This window comes from Stigmatopora argus, chromosome 5 (assembly GCF_051989625.1).
Source record: "Stigmatopora argus isolate UIUO_Sarg chromosome 5, RoL_Sarg_1.0, whole genome shotgun sequence".
In the NCBI taxonomy this organism is placed as follows: domain Eukaryota; kingdom Metazoa; phylum Chordata; class Actinopteri; order Syngnathiformes; family Syngnathidae; genus Stigmatopora; species Stigmatopora argus.
The window spans coordinates 914585-938030 of NC_135391.1; the positions used below are offsets into that span (position 1 = coordinate 914585).

Below are 23446 nucleotides of genomic sequence, written 5' to 3' on the forward strand. Positions count from 1 at the left end.
ATTTCCCGCTCACTTACACGATGTCGTTGAGTTCCAAGACGGTGTCCGGAGGAGGATTGATGAGGACGTAGGACAGCGTGTTCTGGTGGTCGTTCATCTCATCTGCGGAAAGACGTTTTTTAGGGTGGCTCGGCTTTGGGGGGGCCTGGTATTTTGCCCGCCATTTCCCCCTCGCAACAACGCCACCGCACCATCACATGACACGCCGTCTGATGCTACATATATATATGGTCAATGAAGTGTAGATGGAGTTATTGATTGACACATTATTACACATTATATTTGTTCATTTGACTTGGTATATTCATTTCTATGTGATTTTTAAAAATATTTATTGTGGCCCCGGTGGAGCCGCATTCCATTTTGGTCCGGGCTGCACGGGTGTCCAAACTGCGGCCGGCTGCCCAGGTTTTTTTTTTTTTTTAATCGGCCTGCAGGAAAGATCGTGGAAGACTGCAAGCACAAGAAGCTTAAGTTCACTTTACATTGGAAAAAGTCTCAATATACATTGTCATTAAAAAGCCTTACTATACATGGTCATTTTTTAAAGAAAAATGCCTTACTATACTATGTTGTTTTTTAAAGAAAAAAGCCTTACTATACTATGTCGTTTTTTTAAGAAAAAAAGCCTTACTCTACCATGTCGTTTTTTTAAGAAAAAAAAGCCTTACTATACTATGTCGTTTTTTTAAAGAAAAAAAGCCTTACTGTACTATGTCGTTTTTTTTTTATTTAAAAAAGCCTTACTATACATGGTCATTTTTTTCCATTATTTTTAGGGACTTACTATACAAACACCAGAATTTCAGTAAACGTTTGTTCTGCAAAGATTTTTTTAACTAGTATAAAAATATATATATATTTTGTAATATAATTTCTCTTTGGATGATTTTGTTGCCCTCAGTCACTGCCACTGACAGACAAAAAAAAGGGCCAAGCATGCGCAGCATCAAACATGCACATGGCGTCCAGAGCCCCAAGTCATCATCATCATCATCATCATGGTCATCATTTTCACGGCATGACACACGCTTTAAGGACATGCTGGATCCGGCGTCCATCAAGACGGAACCAAACGTAGACGGCGGCTGAAGCCACAAGCCAGCGGAGGGGAGCAGAACGCATCTTGCCGGCGAGAACGGAAAAAGACGCCGCCGCGTGGACTGCGCGGACTCAAAAAACGTCTAAACTGGATGGAAAATGCAACAAAAGTTTGGAGCTCAAAATACCGTTGTGATCAAAGTATGGATGACGTCATCCACAGAAGGTCAAAAGGTCTCAGACACTTGACCTTTTAGGTGTCTCAAAACTTTTGATCAATGGTTTAAATGACAGCAAATGCTAAAAAAATAAAAAATCGGCGTCTCGAGTTAGTCGTCTTTGTTTGAAAACATTCTTCACACGAAACACGCATATTGTAATAAACGAAAAAAAAAACGGTTAAGATATTATACCTCCTCCGACTGTCGCCACAAGAGGGCAGTATAGCGGACTCACAAAGACAGCCGAAGAAGACCTATGCTGTTTGTGACTCGGTTATTAGCAATAAATGCAGCTATCTTTTGGTAGAAAATTAAGAAAATAGAATAATGTCTGTAGAATTGCGTGTTTTTTTAAAACTATAAGTCGCGCCAACCAAACAATGAAGAGGAAAAAGTCGCAGTGGAGCCTTCAAGAACAAAAACAAACACGTTAAAGCAAACTCGGGTTGGTTGGTGGGCCAAATTAACGTCAACATCATTTTAGATATAATATTTAGATGTAGTAGTATGTATTTTTTAAATCGGATTAAAAGAATTTGATCAAAAGCTCTAAATATTCCGTTTTTTAGTAGATCTAAAACAATGTTTATTTGAGCAGTTTTTCTTAGTAAGGTGAAACGTCTTTTAATTAATTTTTTATTTGTTTTTCATTTCAAAAGGAAACAAAATATATATTTTTTAATTATGTTCAATATTAACGTGGAAAACAGAAAATATTTGAATATATATTTCGATTTTACAAATACTTTTTGAACTAAAAACAAAAATAAAACAATGGATTAAAAAATGCAATGCTTGATTTAAAAAAGGGGAAAATCAGGAAAATAATATACATCTATAATCTTCATTTGAAATTGATCCTAAAACAGAAAGTCGGCACTCGTGTTTTACTTTCTCGGGCTGCACAATATGATGCGGCGGGCCTAGATTTGGCCGCCATGTTGACATTTGTGCGTTAAGGTAAAAATAACAAAATGGAAGCTAAATTGGCCTTTGTTAAAATAAGTTTGCACGATAACTATAACCTAAAAACAACATAACAGGCTGTGAGTGGTCAAGAGGAAAAAATGACGTATGTGGCACTTGACTATTAGGCAAACGAGGAAAAAAAGGGAGACTTTTAGTCCATAAAATACGGTACGCGTGTGAAATCGATGGATGCCATGCGGGCGATGCAAGATGGACTCCGTTCACGGACAACGATGCGTTCTGCTCCGCTCAAGAAGCCAAACGGAACTGGAGCTTTTTTGGTCTTTGATTTTTTTTTTTTTTGTTGACCTGGATGAGATCACACATGCAGTACGGTAAAATGGATGGAGCGGCTAACCTGACGGCCGCCTCCCGTCCGTAAACGGCTGCTCTGATACGTCCTGCAACTCTGAGTAACGGTATAGTATTCACGGTTAACTCGATTGGGCGGACGGACGTGGACTAGCGGGACGCCGGCCAAAGGGGGCGAAAGGGGGCGGATCCTCAGGCCGTTAGGCCCGAGCGCTCGCCCGCCGAGGGCACTCGCTCGCTCGCACGTTACCTTGCAAATATCCCAGATTGACTCGATTCATCACGTCGCTCGCGGTCAGGTTCGAAACGTCCTCTAGGGGGACAAAAAAGGGGGCGGGGCAAAGGAAGCGGCAGAGAAAGAGAGAAAAAAGGTAGCAAAAATCAGGCGGGTAACAGCGAGCGTCTTTTGACTGCAAGATTGGTGGAAAAATGGGGATAATGCAAAAAACAATGAAGGGAAGGAAGGAAGCCATGCGTCGGGGTTCGCAGAATGAGCAAGGGGAGGGGCCTGAAAAGACGCCATGGATGGCGTTGGACGTCCAATGCATTTTGAGTGGGAGGGGCGGATGAACGTTCAGTTGGATTGGACGTGTAGAACCGTCAATGGCACTGAGGGAGGAGCATCCACAGCCCGTATATATATATATATATATATATATGTATATGTATGTGTATGTATGTATGTATGTATGTATGTATGTATGTATGTATGTATGTATATGTATATATATATGTATATGTATGTGTATGGATATGTATATATGTATATATGTATATATGTATATATATATATTTATATATATATATATATGTATATGTATATGTATATGTATATATGTATATATATATTTATATATATATATATACAAAAGGGGCCAGAGCCGCCTCTACCTACTGAGGAGTCTACGGTCCTTTGGAGTGTGCAGGACACTGTTGAGGACTTTCTACGACACTGTGGTGGCCTCTGCAGTGTTTTATGCAGTGCTTTGTTGGGGATGCGGGAGCACGGAGAGGGACAGGAAGGAACAGGCTGAATAAGCTGGTCAGGAGGGCCAGCTCTGTTCTGGGCTGTCCTTTGGACTCTGTGGAGGAAGTGGGAGAGCGGAGGATGCTGAGCAGGATGATGTCCATCATGGACAGCACCTCCCACCCCACCCCCTGCATGAGTCTGTGGAGTCCCTCCGAAGCTCCTTTAGCAATAGACTGCGGCACCCTCATTGCAGGAAGGAGCGCTTCCGCAGATCCTTCCTCCCATCAGCTGTCAGGCTCTTTAACAAAAAAATGGCTGTGTGTTAAGACCTACCGTATGCATGCATGTACATTTATGTGTATGTATGTATGTATATATGTCCTAAGCAACACGCTTATTTAATAATATATTTATTCATGTATTTATTTCTTGACCTACTTATTACCTATCTATTACCTATCTATTTATGTCTAAAATGCCTTTCCTATTCCTGCATCCTCACCCTCTTGCCACTGGAACAACGAAATTTCCCGAATACGGGATGAATAAAGTTATCCAATCCAATCCAATCCAATATATATTGTATTTCCAAGATGGCTTTTTTTTTCTTAGTAAGGTGAAACGTCTTGTAATTATTTTTTAATTAGTTTTTCATTTCAAAAGGAAACAAAATATATATTTTTAAATTATGTTTAATATTAACGCGGAAAACAGAAAATATTTGAATATATATTTCGATTTTACAAATACTTTTTGAACTAAAAACAATGGATTAAAAAATTGCAATGCTTGATTTAAAAAGAGGAAAATCAGGAAAATAATATACATCTATATAGGCTTTTTGTTGTTGATGATGACGACAGGGCCCATGTACGATTATTATTATTATTATTATTATTATTATTATTATTATTATTATTATTATTATTATTATTATTAAGTGAATTGGATATGTATTGTTGTCAATGGGTTTATTTTGGATCACTTCCTTGTCATTTTAGGGCATTTTAGGGTTCAGACTCGGGTTGGTTCGCGGGCCGCTTTAACGTCAACTCGGTTTCATGTGGGCCGGACCATTTTAGATAGAATATTTAGATTTTTTTAAATATAAATGGATTAAAAAAACTGGATTAAAAGCCCTGAATATTCAGTTTTTTATAGATCTAAAAAAATGTATATTTTAGCTTTTTTTAAAATATATTTTTAGATTTTCCGAAATGCTTTTTGAACTAAAAACACTTTTCACAATTTTCACCTCCATATTCATGGTTTTAATAAGGAGTACAAATGCGTTATTTTGGAGGGAAAATCTTAAGAAAAATCAACGCACGTGCTATTTTGGAGATACTTTATTAATAGATTGCTGGATTCCGAAAGGGTGTTGCCTGCACGTAAATTCAAATTCAAAAAGGAAGTCATGTGACCAGTACAACCAGGAAGTGGTCTGGTTTGTCTTCCGTAGGTAAGATGGCGGCGCCCTGAGTGAGCCATAGCAGGCACAAGTAAGTGAGTTTTTTCATATTTTATGCAAAATACGGTTTAGTTTTGACTTGAATTTCATTCATAGACATCAAAATTTATTTTGTTTAGTGCAGGGGTGTCAGATTCGGGTTGCTTCGCGGGACGCGTTAACGTCAACTCGATTTCATGTGTGCCAGACCATTTTAGATATAATATTTAGTTTTTTAAAAATATATAAATGGATTAAAATAACTGGATTAAAATCCCTGAATATTCTGTTTTTTATAGATCTAAAACAATGTTTATTTTATTTTTTTTTTATTTTTATTTTACTAGATTTTACAAAATGATTTTTGAACTAAAAACACAGAAAAAATGGATGAAAAAATGACAATGATTGATTTAAAAGGGGGGAAATCAGGAAATTTAATAGACATCTATACTCTTAATTTTAATTTGATCCTAAAACAACTTGATTTGGGGGTTTTTACGGGTGACTTTCTGTTGCTTTTGGGGCATTTTAAGTTTCCTATGAACTCCCATTGATGGCCGTAGTGAATGAGCTAATGGAAATGGAGCAAAGTGTTGTTGATGAAACTTCTGGTATGTGATGTTCCAAGGCCGCCTGGCAATTTTTCATTGGGTAAATCGAGCTGTTGGATTGTGGCTGAACCTCCGGAAACCCTGAGCGGCCATGATGGGACAGGATGTCGCACGTTTTTTTCCCCCCCGCCTGCATTGAACCGAGTTGACACGAAATTACGACTTGGCGTCGTGTGTGATGAAGACACGGGTTGGAGTTCGGCCGCAACCGGAACGGTTGCGCTTCAACGACGCTGACGGCGATGGACGTCCAATCCGATTGGACGGTGCGGACGTCCATCGCCATCGGTTGAAGTGAAAAACGCACCCAGCCGAAACCCCAATCCGGTGATAGAATGAAGGGCGTGATGTATTCCCATCAAGTGGGCGTGGCCGGTACTGACCGTATCCGACGGTGGGCAGGCCCAAGTGCTTCATGCGGTTTTTGACCAGCTCGGACAGCTCCTGGCGTTCGGAGCGGCGGTAGAGATCCAGGCGCTGCTGCGAGATGCGTTCGGCCCGGCTGGACGGCTTGCCGCCGACGCCGCTCTTGCGGCTCAGCCGGCGCGCCCACTGCATGCTCTTCTTCCTCAGCAGGGGGCGCTCCGCCGGCTCCGCGTTCTTGTCCTTCCACGACTCCTTGCGCTCGCGACGCTCCTCCTCCACATTGATGGACACCTGAGACTGAGATGGACAGAGGACCCGTCAAAAATTCAGGCGGGGGTCTCGCGACGTGTGCGTCTGGGGGGAGAATGGGGTCCGTTCCGCAATTAGGCGATATCGGCGATTTAAGATGAGGGCGGAGCTGTCAAATGTCGAAAATCATATTTCCCAGTGGGTAAAGACAATGTTCAGATTTTGTAATATCGCCCCCTAGTGGCATTTACTTGCAACGTGTGCGTCTTACAGTCCGGAAAATACGCCACATTTATGTATGATTTATTTATTTATCAGGATTTAGGTTAGTTGGTTGATGGTTTAGAGCAGGGGCTGGGAAAAACTGGTCCTAGCGGTACTGAACATGAATGAAAAAAAATGGCTTTAGATACAAAAAAAATGTCAATCAAAACATTGTTTTGTCCTTTGTCTCCTCCTGCCCTGCAATTCAATTGGCTGGCCACCCATTCAGCCTGCCAGGGCTCCAGCACCCCCGCGAACCATTCAAAAAAAATGTTACTTTCAAGAAAATGTCGTTTCAAGAGCAAATGACAAAAAGGATAATTACGGTAAAAAAATGAGATGCAAAATGAATAGGATGCCAGAAATTGTAAAGAAATTCTAAAAATTGTGTTGCTAAAATAGTCATGGACAGGCAAAAGTGATGACAAGCAACCCCGTTCTCCCCAATGCAGTGTACAGGGGGGGAGAATTTCTGGAGCCAGTCTTACCTGAACATAGCTGTCCTTGCTCTGAAAAGACGAGAAGGACAAACGCACACCCAAACAAAAGGGAAAGAAAGAAAGAATGGATGCGTACAAAGCAAAGGCAAATCATTTAAAAAAACTGGAAAAAAATGACAGCCATAGCAAACGTCAGCTCTGAAACGGCGAGCCACTCGCCTCGGACGTGGCGAACACGTGCGACTCGGTGCGGTAGATCCCCATGGGGATCTCGGCGCTGGAGGAACAGAGTTTTTGGAAGAGTCTGCCGTAGGTTCGGATCCACAGGTCCTCCTCCGTGATCTTCATCTGGGGAAATTGGACCGGGTGCGTCAAAGCCGGCCGGGAACCCGGAGAGAACGCCTTCCTCCTCCGACGCGGTCATACTCACCACGCACAAATATCCGGAACCGGGCGTGGTGTCCAAACCCAGAAGAAGCCTGGCGATGACGATCATGTAGTCCTTCACAAATGACTGTCAAAGGCAAGAAAATGAGATCTTATTGGCTGGAATTGGAGTTTGACCTGTCGGCTAGCCCCGCCCCCGGCGGTATCACCTGGTAGAGCAGCGTATCCAGCATGCTGATACTGAAGACGCGGCCGGCGGCGAACGGCAGGCGAAACATGAAGGCCAGATTGGAACCCTTGTCTCGTTCTATCTGGAAAAACAAAAAACAAAGAAAAAAAGATGGCGTTCCATGTGTCTGGATGTGGAGGGGGCGTGTCCTGACTGACCTTTTCCAGTTTGGAAAGAGCGAGCGAGTAGCAGTCCTTGGCTCTGAACTGCATGAACCTCATGTTGGACGGATGCGTGAGCTCGGTGATGATGCTGAGGCTGGGGAACAGTCTGAGCGACGGCGTCCAATCGGAGGGTTCAGATAACGGACCGTCAGAAAACGAACCCCCCTTCCACGTCCTCCCGTCACCGACCTGAACATGGTCTGGACGTTGACGATGGTTTTGGCGTCGGCCATGTAGTCCTCTTCGGCGCTCATGGTGCTCTCCTTGTCCACCACCACTAAATTGTCGGCGTAGATGATTCCGCACTGCAGCAGGTTGTCCAAACTGCGTCATTGAAACAACTTCAGAATAAATAGATAAAGGTCTAGAGATTACTTGATTAAAAAACTATTTCCCCAGCTTTGGACAGAGAGGAATTTGACAATTGGACATTCTAAAATGATGCTTTCCTAGTAGTAGTAGTATTGTTAATAGTAGTAGTAGTAGTAGTGGTGGTGGTAATAGTAGTAGTGGTAGTTGTGGTAGTAGTAGTGGTAGTAGTAGTAGTGACAGTTTTAGTAGTAGTAGTGGTGGCAGTGGTGGTGGTAGTAGTAGTATTGGTAGTTTTAGTAGAAGTAGTAGTAGTAGTAGTAGTAGTAGTAGTAGTAGTAGTAGTAGTAGTAGTGGTAGTAGTAGTAGTTGTGGTAGTAGTAGTAGTGGTAATAGTAGTAGTAGTGGTAGTAGCAGTGGTAGTAGTAGTAGTATTGGTAGTTTTAGTTTAAGTAGTGGTAGTTGTGGTAGTAGTAGTATTGGTAGTTTTAGTTTAAGTAGTGGTAGTTGTGGTAGTAGTAGTAGTGGTAGTAGTACTAGTAGCGGTGATAGTAGTAGTGGTGGTAGTGGTGGTGGTGGTAGTAGTAGTAGTATTGGCAGTTTTAGTAGTAGTAGTGGTAATAGTAGTAGTAGTGGTAATAGTAGTAGTAGTGGTAGTAGTAGTAGTGGTAGTAGTAGTAGTGGTAGTAGTACTAGTAGTAGTAGTAGTAGTACTGGTAGTAGTACTAGTAGTAGTGGTAGTAGGAGCGGTGATAGTAGTAGTGGTGGTAGTGATATTAGTCATATTCAGTGATTGTGTTATATCTCCACAAGATGGAGCTATGGTAGTAGGGGGTTGTGTTATACATCCAGTGGATGGAGCTGAGATTAGGGTTAGGGTTAACCCTACGGCCAGCCCTCGGTGCGATTTTGAGCCGGAACGGTGACGCCCTGGCGTACTTATCGATGGTGCCGGCCATAAAGTAGACCATGGGGAAGCAGCAGATGGCCTCCAAGAAGTGGTTATCGGGCCTGCGGGGAAAGAAGGAGCACCTCTGGGACCCGGACGTCAGTGTGGTCCCGCCGTATCCGTGGCAACTCACTGGTAGTCCAGCAGGAGCACGATGGGGTTGAGCTCCTTCCTGGGCCGGTAGTACGCCCGCAGCGGGACGATGAAGTTGTACAGACCGTTCCCCGCCGTCTCGGCCGACACGATGATCAGCTTGTTCTTGAAACCGTAGGCCTTGGCGTCTTCGAAGCTGTTGTGCGTGCAGCCCTGCGAGAGGGGAGGGCGGCGGCGTTTACGCCCGGAAGTCGCCCCCGAAGTCGCTCCAAAGTCGCCCCCTCGCTCACCTTGTCCAAGCGCAGGCAACAAAACGGAGCTTTCTGCGGCAGGAGGTGGCACAGCGTCGGAGAGCTGCCGATGTAGGGGGAGTTGGGGGGGTAGCCCTTCACAAAGCTGCCCGGGGAGGGGGGGGACACAAACATGTGGTTTGCCCCTTTTCGGCGTTACGCGTGGGAGGGCCGTCCGTCTGGCGCTCACTCCGAGCCGACGGAGCCTTCCTCGTCCGACGGGTTGGTCTCGTCCTCCGACTGGTCGCTGAGCAGATCGCACGGCAGGATGGCGCAAGAGTCGGCGATCTCCAGGACCGGCGCGATGCTGGGACGCCGGCTGCCGGCGCCGTTTTCCGTGGGCGGGGCCAGCTTGCCGCTGTCCTCGGGGGGGTCCGGGTTCTGGAGGTCGAAGGCCACCGTGCCTGGGGGGGGGGGGGCACACGGACGACGACTACTCGTTCACGTCGGGACCGTAAAAAAATAAACCAGACAACCTGCACTCACCCATGCTGGCGATGATGCTATGCACGGGCAGCCTGGAGGGGGCGTCGTAGAGGCCGGAAAGGGACAAGTTCTTGTTGTGCTTCTCTTCCTGTTTGAAGATGAAGGCCGAGTTCTCCTCCTTGGTGATGTTGATGTAGTAGCAGGTGTCGGCGGCGGCCATGATGTGACGCGGACCGGGGTTCAACAGGATGCTCTTGTTGTCTTCCCGTTTGACGCCGATCAGGCACACCCCGTACCTGCCCATTGGAAGTTAAGGCTCAGGTTTTTAGGTTGTTTTTTTGTAGTCCCGCCCCCAAAGTGTATCATTAGGGGTGGTCAAGTGGTTAGCGCGTCAGCCTTACAGTTCTGAGATCGAGGTTTCAATCCCAAGTGGGTTTCGAACTTCCTATGTGGAGTTTGCATGTTCACCCCAGGCCTGCATGGCTTTTCTACGGGTACTCCAATTTCCGCCCACTTCCCGAAAACACGAATGCTAGGCTAATTGTCGTTAGCTATGAGTGATGGTCCCCTGCCCGGTGCCCGAAGTCAGCTGGGATAGGCTCCAGCACCCCTCGCGACCCTTCTGAAGGTCAGCCAGATTCAAATCTCACAATTGCGAGGCCCACGCTCCGTCCACTCGTCCACCGAATCGAAATGTTAGCTGTTTTTTTTCTGACTAGGACGAAAAAAGCCTTACTATGCATGGTCATTTTTTATGAATAAAGCCTTACTATACTATGTCGTTTTTTACGAAAAAAAGCCTTACTATACTATGTCGTTTATTAAGAAAAAAAAAGCTTTACTATACTATGTGTTTTTTTTAACAAAAAAAGCCTTACTATACTATGTCATTTTTTACGAAAAAAAGCCTTACTAAATTATGTCGTTTTTTACAAAAAAAAAGCCTTACTAAACTGTCGTTTTTTACGAAAAAAAGTCTTACTATACTATGTCGTTTTTACGAAAAAAAGCCTTACTAGACTATGTCGTTTATTCAGAAAAAAAGCTTTACTATACTATGTCGTTTTTCGAAGAAAAAAGCCTTACTATACAAAAAAAACGTCATAACACGAGGTCTTTTGTCTTATTCTGGTGATCCAAGGAACAGTTTTGCAAATCTGCAGGCTTATTAATGTTCAAGAGGATAAACTTGGCCACGTAAATAAGCCAAGAGCATTTGGAAGAAGGCATGGCTTACTTCTTATGAGCATGAAAGGAGGCGTAAGTGAAGCTCTTTCCGTCGTACTCCCCGAAAAACTTGCTGTCGCACAATCGGATGTGGTAGACTTCGTTACCGGAGCAACGGCCGTACATCCTTTGCCACTGCTCCGGTGACAACTGGCCTTCCCTGCAAACACAACACAACAACAAATGACTGTTTTGAAGCTGAGAAAATGTCAAATAAAGTGTCAGATGACACAAAGTATGATAAATCGAACAGTGAAAGATTTGCAGTGACGCCGTGCTAACAAGAAATTCATTAAACATGTTCAAGATAACTATTTTTTTCACATTTCAATAGCAATGCCAAACTATGCCCCATGATCGTTATTTTTATTGGTCCACAGCGAATTATGAAATGATGGTTTAATAACAGTGGCGGTCCGTGCATTTTCTCGTAGCGCCTTCAACGAGTAAAATCCACTTCCTAGCAGCATTTAATGGCTGAAATGTGATTGGTTAAATGCTTCAATATGAAAACACACATCTGGAAGGAGTGCAACAGGGGGGAAAGCAATGAAAGGAAGCTAACAGACAATTTAGAATTATTTAATAAGTATTGATGGACAAAATATAATATATAATTCAGATATTTTTTAGGCCAGCAGAGAAGGCCTTGAAGGCCCTGACGGCCCGCCACTGTTTAATACTGCCCATAAAAGAAGCTTAAATGCAGCCTACATTCAGTTGCAGTTTTCCGCTTGACCACTAGAGGGAGTTAGTCACTCAAACAGTGCTCATATGTTATTTCTAATCAATTTCAATTTTATTATTTAGTTTTCCTTTAATACATTTGTGAAAAAAAATTAATGCCGTGCGCTACCTTGGTTGTGATTTAAAAAAAATCCAATCAATTTGGATTGGACGTCTAATGCTAATGCTAATGCTCATTCTTTTTCTCTTTTTTTCATAAAATAAATCAAAAAGAAAAATAATTTTAGATCATTTTCCTAAAACAGTCATCCTATTTTTTGCTAGTGGAATAGCAAGTTGCTCACAAGTCGATTTTTCATGGCAAATGAAGATAAAAAAAGATGGCCGCCGTTGGAGAACGCTGACTTACTGTCCTCTAGACGTGTGAACGAGGAGAGTCACTAAAGTGGACATGGCGGGACACACGCAGTTCAATGCCAGCATGGCGTACTTGAACTCCTCTTCGCATACCACGTGATCTGTAAAAATAAAATAAAAAAATCACAATCACAGGGCCAGCAAATGAAAAAAAAGTGCGGCTTATAGTCCAGAAAATACGGTCATACTTTTTTGAGCGACTTACCAGCAAATTTAACATGAAATTTGTTCTCCGGCTTAAGAATTTGTACATAAAGTGGACAGTTTGGAGCAAAGTCCTTTGCTGCCCAAGCCCTCAAAATAGTCTGATGATCCTGAAAAAAGGAATATTGACCAAATATTAGACGGGCGTCAAACTGGAGGGCTCCACCTGGTGGCGTTGTGACGTACTGCAGCGGTTCTGTCGCCCTCATTCCGACTGCTGAGGATGAAACATGCCTCGGCGTCGTCCATTCTAAAGCAGGTCAAGATATAAGACAGTATGTCATGTTTTGTATTTTTATTTTTTGGGGGCGGGGTCAATTAAAACGCATTATTATAAGTGTGCTGCCTTTTAGCATCTTTTTAAACCAGGGTTGTCCAAGTAGATCTCATGAGGACTGGAGCAGTTTATTTTGGGGCCAAAAAGTTCACTTATTTTCCGTCATGGACGGCGCTAGACGTCCAATCCATTTTGACTGGGCGGGGCCAGTTTAAGTGAATTGAACATCTATCATTTGCCGCCACCCCACCCAAAAAATGCTAAAAAAGTCTTTACGTAAAGCATGAATGAGCTCCAAAGTGCCCGTCAACCAGAACGACCCCACTAGGGGGCCCGATCGGTCCCCCTAGTGGGCCACTGCCGGCCCACGTGCCATACCTTTGACACCCCCCGGTTTAAAAGATGAGGACACAGCCGGCAAATACTTATCGGAACATTTCTTCACGATTCCCAGCCCGTCACGACAACTCAATCACGCAAATCCGGCCCCCAAATAGGTGACTGACTTGGCCCTCATCAGGTCCTGGTCTTTGAGCGCCGAGCCTTGAAGGTAGATGACCCTCTGAGACCAGAGAGGAATTTGGAGGATGCGGCGAACCTGAATATCGATGTCCGTCGGGCACAGGATCACCACGTAATAATCCTGCCAGACGGGGAAAGTCACCGTTTGTCTCGGCGACTATTTTGTCCTTCTTTGCGGGTGTGTTTTCTCTTAACCACGCCCCACCTGCAACCTGGGGTGGGCGTAGAACTCGTTGAGGAAGTCCATGAGCAGGTCTATCTTCAGCGAGCTGACGCACAACACCACGTGCTTCTCCGTCTGCGCTCGGTGGCGACTGTAGTTTCCGCCCAGTTTCTGTCTCTCCATCCACAGGTAGGCCAGCTCTTCGAACTAAAACAAAGGAAATGGAATTCTGACAAGGGTTGCGGGGGGTGCTGGAGCCAGATAACTACGGGGACCAGGAGGGGGAAACCCTCAATCGGTGGCCAGCCAATCGCAGGGCACGTGGAGGCAAAGGATCGGCAATCATAGCTAGGGGGAATTTAGCTTACAGTTAGCCTAGCATGTTTTGGGGACATGGGAGGAAACCGGAGTACCCAGAAAAAACCCACGCTAGGAAAAATTTAGCTTACAATTAGCCTAGCATGTATGTTTTGGGCACATGGGAGGAAACCGGAGTACCCAGAGAAAACCCACGCTAGGAAGAATTTAGCTTACAGTTAGCCTAGCATGCATGTTTTGGGGATGTGGTTGGAGTCCGGAGTACCCAGAGAAAACCCACGCTAGGAGGAATTTAGCTAACAATTAGCCTAGCATGCATGTTTTGGGGACGTGGGAGGAAACCGGAGTACCCAGAGAAAACCCACGCCAGGAAGAATTTAGCTTACAGTTAGCCTAGCATGCATGTTTTGGGGACACGGGAGGAAACCGGAGTACCCAGAGAAAACCCACGCTAGGAGGAATTTAGCTTACAGTTAGCTTAGCATGCATGTTTTGGGGACGTCAGAAGAAACTGGAGTACCCGTAGAAAACCCATGCTAGGAAGACTTTAGCTTACAGTTAGCCTAGCATGCATATTTTGGGGACGTGGGAGGAAACCGGAGTACCCAGAAAAAACCCACGCTAGGAAAAATTTAGCTTACAATTAGCCTAGCATGTATGTTTTGGGCACATGGGAGGAAACCGGAGTACCCAGAGAAAACCCACGCTAGGAAGAATTTAGCTTACAGTTAGCCTAGCATGCATGTTTTGGGGATGTGGTTGGAGTCCGGAGTACCCAGAGAAAACCCACGCTAGGAGGAATTTAGCTAACAATTAGCCTAGCATGCATGTTTTGGGGACGTGGGAGGAAACCGGAGTACCCAGAGAAAACCCACGCCAGGAAGAATTTAGCTTACAGTTAGCCTAGCATGCATGTTTTGGGGACACGGGAGGAAACCGGAGTACCCAGAGAAAACCCACGCTAGGAGGAATTTAGCTTACAGTTAGCTTAGCATGCATGTTTTGGGGACGTCAGAAGAAACTGGAGTACCCGTAGAAAACCCATGCTAGGAAGACTTTAGCTTACAGTTAGCCTAGCATGCATATTTTGGGGACGTGGGAGGAAACTGGAGTACCCAGAGAAAACCCACACAAGCCAGGGGAGAACATGGCAACCGAACACAATGAAGACCCGCCTGGGATCGAACCTTCGACCCCAGAACTGTGAAGCCAACATGCTAACCACTAGCCCACCGGTTTATTTGAAGTGTCAAAATAGTCTATGCATGTATCATTTTTTGCATTACACTTATGTAGCATTTTGTTAGCTTGGCTCATGAACCGCCATAGGCAAACAGTTTCAAAAACTACCTGCAGAGGGAGCACCACCAGGGCCACGCAGATGAGGATGACCACCAGGAGCTGCGAGGGCCAGATCTGCGGCGTCACGTCTCCGTAGCCCACGGTGGAGAAGGTCACGATGCAGAAGTAGAAGGAGTCGAAGAGGCTGAGGTTCTTCCCGGCTCTCTCCAGGTGCTGGATGCCGCAAGCCCTGCGGACCCCCAACCGCCGCTTGCCAAGTCTGCCGAGGGGCACTCGGCCCATTCCAGCGGCGGCCTTACCCGGTGAAAACCAGACACAGTAAAGTGCAGATGAGGATGACCACCTGGTTGAACATGGCCGAGTGGGTCCTCTGAATGGCCCGGTGGAAGTCGTTCTGAGAAGGTGACAGGAGAACTCAGTATACTATAGCAATTATATTATATGGATTTATTTTCATTTGAATTTGATTGGAAAGTGTTGTGGCGTGAAAGCGCCACCTGTCCTGCAGGTCCGCTTGGCGGCAGATTCCCCGCAAACCATCTGCCCGCCTATTTGAAGCTCCTCCTCAGAACCTCAGACCGCTTTCTAACTCTGCTGATACCCTCAAAAATCACATTTTTCCATTGTTGCTGGTTTTGCAGATAAATATATTATTTGGTGGGAGCGAGATAACCAATGAACTCAATGTTATCTCTTTTGGAGTTTTTAGTCCCACCCCCAAAGTGTGTAATTAAATAATTTTGTTAATTTAATTATTATTATATTATTTAATTTACCAATTTCATTAATTCAATTATTATTATATTATTTAATTTACCAATTTCGTTAATTTAATTATTATTATATTATTTATTTAATTTACCAATTTCGTTAATTTAATTATTATTATATTATTTATTTAATTTACCAATTTGTTTAATTTAATTATTATTATATTATTTAATTTACCAATTTCGTTAATTTAATTATTATTATATTATTTAATTTAGCAATTTCGTTAATTTAATTATTATTATATTATTTAATTTACTAATTTCGTCATACGCAGTTTCTGGGTATGATGACAATTAGGCTTTTGTCGAGTCAATGATGATGACAAAGCCTATGTCCGATTATTATTATTATTATTATTTTGCAGGTAAAAAAAAGAGTTTTTTCATTCATTTTCTGAACCGCTTTATCCTCATAAGAGTCGCGGGGGTGCCGGAGACTATCTCAGCTGACTTCGGGAACAACCAATCACTAGCTAGGGGCTATTTAACGTACAATTAACCTAGTTAGCATGTTTTTGGAATGTGGGAGGAAACCTGAGTGCCTGGAGGAAACCCACGCAAGCCCAGGGAGAACACATAAACTCCACACAGTCAGTACCCACCTGGGATCGAACCCAAGACCCTAGAACTGTGAGGCCAACACGCTAACCACTCATCCACCGGCCCACCATATTTAGATTTTCAAGATTTAATTATAGTGGCTTGGTGGAAAAATGGTTCGCGCGTCGGTCTCACAGTTGTGGGGTCGCGGGTTCGAGCCCAGGTGGGTCCTCACTGTGTGGAGTTTGCATGTTGCGCCTGGGCTTGCATGGGTTTTCTCCGGGTACTCCGGTTTTCTCCTACGCCCCCAAAACATGCATGCTAGGCTAATTGTAAGCTAAATTCTTCCTAGCGTGGGTTTTCTCCGGGTACTCCGGTTTCCTCCCACGTCCCCAAAACATCCATGCTAGGCTAATTGTCAGCTAAATTCTTCCTAGCTATGAACGTGACTGTTGTTGGGCCCTGCAATTGGCCGACCAATTCACGGTGACTCCGCCCACTCCTTTTTAGCGGCAGCATCAGATGACAACGCCATACTTACGATCATGTTTTCCAGGGCTCCTTTGGCTAGCCAGCAGTTTAGAAAAACAGGGACAAATATGTTGCGTAAAGGAGGCCAGAAAATCTACGGGAAAAACAGAGAGGTCGCCATATGAGCCGGGCGAGTCAACCCGTGGTGGGGTGTGGTCAATATCTGACCACCGCCCACGAAAAGCCCCTAAAATGCTAATGCTAAAGAGCTAACTTAGTGCTCCTAACTCACCGTGATAATAAATGGCACGGTGTTGATCATCTCCAATATGAAGGATATCTGGAATATCTGCTCCCAAATGTTGCCCTGGTTCACAAATGGATCAAATTTGGGTTAGAAAAATGGCGGCGCTTGCCAAAGGATGGAAATTCCAGAGAGTTTTTACCTTGTAGCTGAGATATGTGATTAACATGGTCTCCCAAAAACCGATTAAAGCCACTGTAACCTAAAAAAAATGGGAATAATAACAAAACTCAACTTCCGTTATTGTTTTTTGTTGTGCAATAGTTGATTAAGATGTTTTTTTACATATTTTCTCGCCCCCGTGTATAAGCCACACCCTTAAAATGGTCTTAAAATGGTTGAATTTGACAATTTCTCGCGTATAAGCCGCCCTAGATTCCCAATTTTCACCTTCATATTCATGGTTTTAATAGCGAGTACAAATGTGTTAATTTGAAGGAAAAATCATCGAAATTATGTAGTATTTCTGAGATACTGTATGAATCAAAAGCACATTATTAGTATCATAAGGAATTAATTCAACCAGTAATTGTTGTTTTCTTACTGCAAAACTGAAAATAACCAACAATAGTAAATGTTAATTTACCAACATCTACTGGTGAAAAAGAGTATAGCAACGCTGTAAGTCTTGTGCGCATATAAGCCGTAGCCTTGATTCAGTCATCATATTTCTGAATTAATAATACGGCTTATATGCGAGAAAATACGGTATGTTTTGGCCATGCAAAACAATTCGACAAACATTAGTTGTGATTTGAAACTTTAAACTTTAAAACACTCACCTGGATACCCCACAACGGATCTGGTCTGGTAACCCAGAAAATTAATTTCCTGTTTAAAAATAAGAAAAAAAGACGATTAGTAGTACTACAAGACATGCATTCATTCATTCAAAATGGATTGGACGTCTGGTGCCATCAATGGCACTGAAAGATGAGCATCTACAGCCAATTCAAGTAAATTGGAGTACCCGGAGAAAACCCAGGCACAATTCAATTCAATTTTAGGGCACTTCTAGGTCACTTCCTGTAAATTTTGGAAGTTTTGGAGTGAATTTCTGGGTTTATTGGTCGCTTTCTGCTAATTTGGGGCGATTTCTAGGTGACTTTTGTGGAACTTTAAGGTTATTTGTTTGCTAATTGGCTATCATTGCCTCCTTTTTTCTATCTTATTTCAATGCAAAAAAACACCGTCTTATATTCGGGCCAATACGGCATGTTTGTTACAGTGATTTCATTATAACACACTGATCCTTCGCACAAGAACAATAAAGTTTTTCAAATTGAACGGAACAGGGAAAAATACAAATTAGGTACCGCTCGCTGAGGGGAACGTACCAGTTGATTTCTGGAGATTCTCCCCCCGGATTTGGCCAGCTGGAATTCCGGATGATTGCGCTGTCGTTAAAAAACAAAACATTGGATTATTTCATCGGTGCCCATTACATTTTGCCAGGGGGGGGTGGGATCACGGGGGTCTGACCACGGGTGGCCGTTGGTCTGCATGGGGTCGGGAAGGCTGACTCGCACGATGTAAAGGACGCAGGTGAGGATCTTCAAGGAGAAATTGAACAGGCGGATCCTCAAACCTGGAAAAAAAGACAAACGCTCTTTCTTTTTTTTCGTTTGTCGCAACGTGTACGGTTCCCTATCGCCGTTAATGTACCCCAGACATCGCAAAGTAGGGTCACCCTTATGATAAGATTTTTTATTTACTTATTTTTTTTCTTCAGTGGTGAGCGTACTGTCCCTTTATTAATAAATCAATCAAATTTATGGCGGAAAAAAGCATTGACACATTGATTAAGAGGATGTGACTTACTTGACCTTTGGTTTTTGATGAAGAAAAGCTTCAGCCTCTCCTTGAAGGTGTTTTCATTGACGTAGAACTCAACCTGCACCCTACGTAGGTGGGAAAACATTCAGTTTTTGTCAAATCAAACTACAAAACCAAGGAGATCTTTACTGTGCAAGCAATATAGAGCAAGGTGGAAATATGGAAATATCATTTCTTTAGCCGGTGCGACTTATATTCAGGTGTGACGTGTAGAAAAAAAAATACGGTGTACGATACAGATGACTATACACGAGAGCAACATCAGGACCACCCTAGTTTTTAGATTAGATTAAATTAGATTAGATTAGAGGAGATAACTTTATTCATCCAATATTCGGGAAATTTCATTGTTACAGTAGCAAGAGGGGGAGAATACAGACACAGGAAAAGACATTATAGACCTAAATAAATAGGTAAAAAATGAGTTAATAAATAAATGAATAAATAAACATATAAATTTTTCTAAAAAAGAATAAATAAAAAATAAACAAATATAAATAAATAGATAGATAAAAAAAAAGAGAAATAAATAAATAAGCGTGTTGCTGAAATATATGTATATATATACACATGTACATAAATAGGTCAAATACATGTGTATATATACATATATTTCAGCAACACGCTTATTTATTTATTTCTCTTTTATTTTTTTATCTATCTATTTATATATATATATATTTTTTAAATTATATATTTATTTATTTATTAACTCATTTTTTACCTATTTATGTACGTGTATATATATACATATATTTCAGCAACACGCTTATTTATTTATCTTTTATTTTACATACATACATACAAATATATATAAATATACATTTATTTTTGTCCTAATGTCTATTCTTTCAGTCATTCATTTTCTGAAGGGTCGTTTGGGGTGCTGGAGCCCATCCCAGGTAACTACCAGGCTGGGGAGGGCCACCCTAAACGGGTGGCCAGCCAATCGCAGGCCACGACAATACAAACAAACAATCGCCAGGGGCAATTCAGCGTAAAATGAGCTTAGCTAGCATGTTTTTAGAATGTGGGAGGACAGCGGAGTACCCGGAGGGGGAAAAAAAGGCAAAAATACAAATGAGCAAACAATCTAACCCTCAATTAATGCACGTATTTTGAATTATTTCTTTGTTTCCTGCATATTTTGAAAAAAAATATAAACTAAAAAGCCCTGCCAAGGGGAAAATGACCACTTGAGCTTTTGTGGTGATGTTGAGGGTGATTTGAATAAATGCGGGTTCTCCAACACTCTGACACGGAGGGACTTATTAAAGGAACGTGGAGGCGACGAGATGAAGAGAGGCCACAAAAGAGGAAAGAGTAGGCGGATGATAATCAGAAAAGCAGCGTTCCCCACGCTAATTCCTCTGTCGCAACCAATTGGCTTTGTCGCCATGGATACAGCTTCCAGGGCAGGAAATGTCCAAGTTAATTTACTGCAAAGCCACACTCAACAGCCGACATCTCCCAGACGTTCGGGTCGAAAAAGCATGTCGAAACCAGACGGACGGCAGGATTACCGTATTGACCCGAATATAAGACGACGCTGATTATTTTTAAGACTTTTTGAACACCAAATTCAATTTTTCTACATAAAATAATGACAGTACATCTGAAACAAAGAATTATAATCATATATTGGGGAGAAAAAGTTATTTTAATATCTGCTGAACATTTAAATATGTTAACTAAAGTGCAATCACATTTGAAAAATGAATGGCTTCTGCTTTTTCAAATGTAAATGAACCAAAAAACAACAACAAAATTGCAATAACTGCATTAACCATCAGTGTTCAGCATTCGCTTTAAACATATCTGGCGCCATCTAGCCTCGCTAATGGGTATTATGTCTAGACCCCGAATGTAAGACGACACTTTTTCAGTCTTATTTCAATGCAAAAAACAATCCTCTTATATTCGGGCCAATACGGTAAGTGTTGTGTCAATTGGAAATGGCCAAAAAAATCATCAAAAACTGACAAATGAAGAAGAAAGTCGCCCAAAATCAATCGGAAATGATGCAAAATTCACCAAAAGTGACGTGAAAATGCCCAAAAATAATGAGGAATCGACAAATAAACAAAGAAAATCCCCGAAAATCAATAGGAAATGATCCAAAATTTACCAGAAGTGACCTTTAAATACTGTAAAATGACAAGGAAATGCCGCAAAATGAACTCATTGCCTGTTATTGACATTGATAGATTCACTTAAATGGGCCGTGGATGCTCATCTTTCCGCGCCATTGACGGCGTTAGACGTCCAATCCAAATGAACGTCCAGTCTCCACACCCGATCCCAATCAATTGGACGTCTAGCGCCGTCCATACTGGCCAGTCAGTTCACTTTTGGGCCAAAAATACATGAAGATTCATTTGTTATGAATGTGGAGTGTCCATCAAACCGAATTGGACACCTGCGTACTGTCCCTTTATGAAACAAATCAAACCCAAAGCCAATTTTTTAATTTAAAATTTGACTTCCCTAATCCTTCTACCTCTTGTTGTGGTTGTTGTGGTTGTTGTTGCTTATCCTGGCCCTTAAGTCATCCACTCTGTTTGAGCGTTAAAGACATTAAATCATTTTAATGAGGAAGCCTGGCATGAAGCGATCACGTTTCACTGCCACGGCTACTTATTTCCTTCCTGAAAACTTGATTCAATTTGGCATCGACTCAAAAGGCTTGACCGTTAGCGCGTGGCGGAAGATGCCGCGTGAGCATATTCAGACGAGCTGGACGGCAACCGGCTGACCATTGCAACAATTTATATTTGCACGGCAACACGCTTGTAACATACAAATTGCTCATATGTCGGGGCACTCGTATGTCGAGGTATATTAATAATAGTCATTCTCATCAAAGTTTTATCAACAGGAATCATATAAACCTCCAAAATGATTCCAAAATGTCATTTTTCACACTGACTTAGCTAATGTCACCATTAATAAGTCATGTTTTCATCATTTTATGACTTTTCTCCAAATATGACTTTAATCTCCTAATATTACGCCAAAAATGTGCTCATGCATACTTTACGTCGTCAAAAGTTGAAAGCAAACAACTTCCGGTTCATGTTCGAGAAAAATAAGCAACAAAATGAAATCTTATAGTTTAACGTTCATCATATTTTGATTTGAACCTTGTCATAGTTCAATTTTAATCTCATTATATTCATATTTATTTTTCTCTCTGAATATTAAATTGTACGACATTTTGCAATTTCCCGCGGCACACAGCTTGGGAAACATTAGCTTAGATGCTAGATATCCTGCAAAGGTGTGCATTCCATTTCGCCACACACAAGATGGCCACCAATAACACATTCCGTCACAAAAAACAAGCACTCATCGCCCATCCCGAGGTGACGATCGGCGTCCAATCATTCTTCCTCTGTGATTTTATTGCTAGTAGATGCCCAATATTTTTGCAACGTGGAAGGAAACCGGAGTACCAGGAGAAAACCCACGCAATCCCGGGAGAACATGCAAACTCCACACAGTCAGGATCCAACTGGGATTGAACCCAAGACCCCAGAACTGTGAGGCCAACACGCTAACCACTCATCCACCGGCGCGCCATATTTAGATTTTCAAGATTTGATTATAGTGGCTTGGTGGAAAAATGGTTAGCGCGTCGGCCTCAAAGTTGTGGGGTCGCGGGTTCGAGCCCAGGTGGGTCCTCACTGTGCGGAGTTTCCATGCTACGCCGGGACTTGCATGGGTTTTCTTCGGGTACTACAGTTTCCTCGCACGCCACCAAAACATGCATGCTAGGCTAATTGTAAGCTAAATTCTTCCTAGCGTGGGTTTTCTCCGGGTACTCCGGTTTCCTCCCACATCCCCAAAACATCCATGCTAGGCTAATTGTAAGCTAAATCCTTCCTAGCTATGAATGTGACCGTTGTTGGGCCCTGCAATTGGCCGACCAATTCACGGTGACTCCGCCTACTCCTTTTTAGCGGCAGCATCAGATGACAAAGCCGTACTTACGATCATGCTAGGCTAAATCCTTCCTAGCTATGAATGTGACTGTTGTTGTTGGGCCCTGCAATTGGCCGACCAATTCACGGTGACTCCGCCCACTCCTTTTTAGCGGCAGCATCAGATGACAACGCCATACTTACGATCATGTTTTCCAGGGCTCGGCGACAACATGCAAACTCCACACAGGTGGAGGGACCTGGATTTGAACCCAGGACCCCAGAACTGCGAGGCCGACGCGCTAACCACTCACCCACCGTAAAAAAAAAAAAAAAATTAAAAACAAAAAACGGTGCAGTCAACGGTCTGGTTTTGTGTTTGCGCGGTCCTTCGTGCTGGGCAACGCGCCATGCCATGCATGCGAACGTGAAGACTTACTGGGCATTGGTGGAGTCCATACTGTACTCCTCCTGATACCTGGATGCAAAAGACGTGGACACCGGTTAGGACCACCAAGCCGAGGGAATACGTAGCCAAACAAAAAAACGCAGCCGATCGCTTTGCTCGCTTCACGTAAAGCGAAAAAACAACAACAATGGCGCACGGAATGCAAACCACGGGAGGTCGGTCGGCGCGACCGATCGGAAGTGAAGTCTGATATGGATTGAGCAAGAGAGCGCTTAAGGCAGAGATGGTTTGGAAGTAAAGACTTGATGCTTGCAAAGTTTCTGACAAGAA

The 23446-nt window shown here is 43.0% G+C and overlaps 1 protein-coding gene across 5 annotated transcripts in view; it reads right to left on the reverse strand.

Moving 5' to 3' along the window:
• kcnt1b (potassium sodium-activated channel subfamily T member 1b) overlaps window positions 1–23446 on the reverse strand; it is a 39334-nt gene that overhangs the window by 2850 nt on the left and 13038 nt on the right. Inside the window, exons 3-33 of one of the 5 annotated variants that reach the window (XM_077601322.1) lie at window positions 23147–23185; window positions 18770–18849; window positions 18431–18536; window positions 18286–18345; window positions 17731–17779; window positions 17091–17150; window positions 16937–17011; window positions 16715–16798; window positions 15160–15254; window positions 14909–15089; window positions 13283–13447; window positions 13062–13198; window positions 12465–12528; window positions 12280–12388; window positions 12067–12175; window positions 10981–11130; window positions 9804–10039; window positions 9508–9721; window positions 9318–9423; window positions 9068–9240; window positions 8925–8996; window positions 7866–8000; window positions 7671–7782; window positions 7493–7594; window positions 7327–7410; window positions 7116–7244; window positions 6945–6965; window positions 5961–6240; window positions 2794–2856; window positions 2590–2640; window positions 18–102 (exon numbers count right to left, since the gene is read on the reverse strand). In XM_077601322.1, the coding sequence (XP_077457448.1) occupies window positions 18–102; window positions 2590–2640; window positions 2794–2856; window positions 5961–6240; window positions 6945–6965; window positions 7116–7244; window positions 7327–7410; window positions 7493–7594; window positions 7671–7782; window positions 7866–8000; window positions 8925–8996; window positions 9068–9240; window positions 9318–9423; window positions 9508–9721; window positions 9804–10039; window positions 10981–11130; window positions 12067–12175; window positions 12280–12388; window positions 12465–12528; window positions 13062–13198; window positions 13283–13447; window positions 14909–15089; window positions 15160–15254; window positions 16715–16798; window positions 16937–17011; window positions 17091–17150; window positions 17731–17779; window positions 18286–18345; window positions 18431–18536; window positions 18770–18849; window positions 23147–23185 (3426 nt within the window). The remainder of the gene's footprint in view (window positions 1–17; window positions 103–2589; window positions 2641–2793; window positions 2857–5960; window positions 6241–6944; window positions 6966–7115; window positions 7245–7326; window positions 7411–7492; window positions 7595–7670; window positions 7783–7865; window positions 8001–8924; window positions 8997–9067; window positions 9241–9317; window positions 9424–9507; window positions 9722–9803; window positions 10040–10980; window positions 11131–12066; window positions 12176–12279; window positions 12389–12464; window positions 12529–13061; window positions 13199–13282; window positions 13448–14908; window positions 15090–15159; window positions 15255–16714; window positions 16799–16936; window positions 17012–17090; window positions 17151–17730; window positions 17780–18285; window positions 18346–18430; window positions 18537–18769; window positions 18850–23146; window positions 23186–23446) is intronic. The other 4 variants (XM_077601323.1, XM_077601325.1, XM_077601324.1 and 1 more) reach the window with 4 other exon arrangements.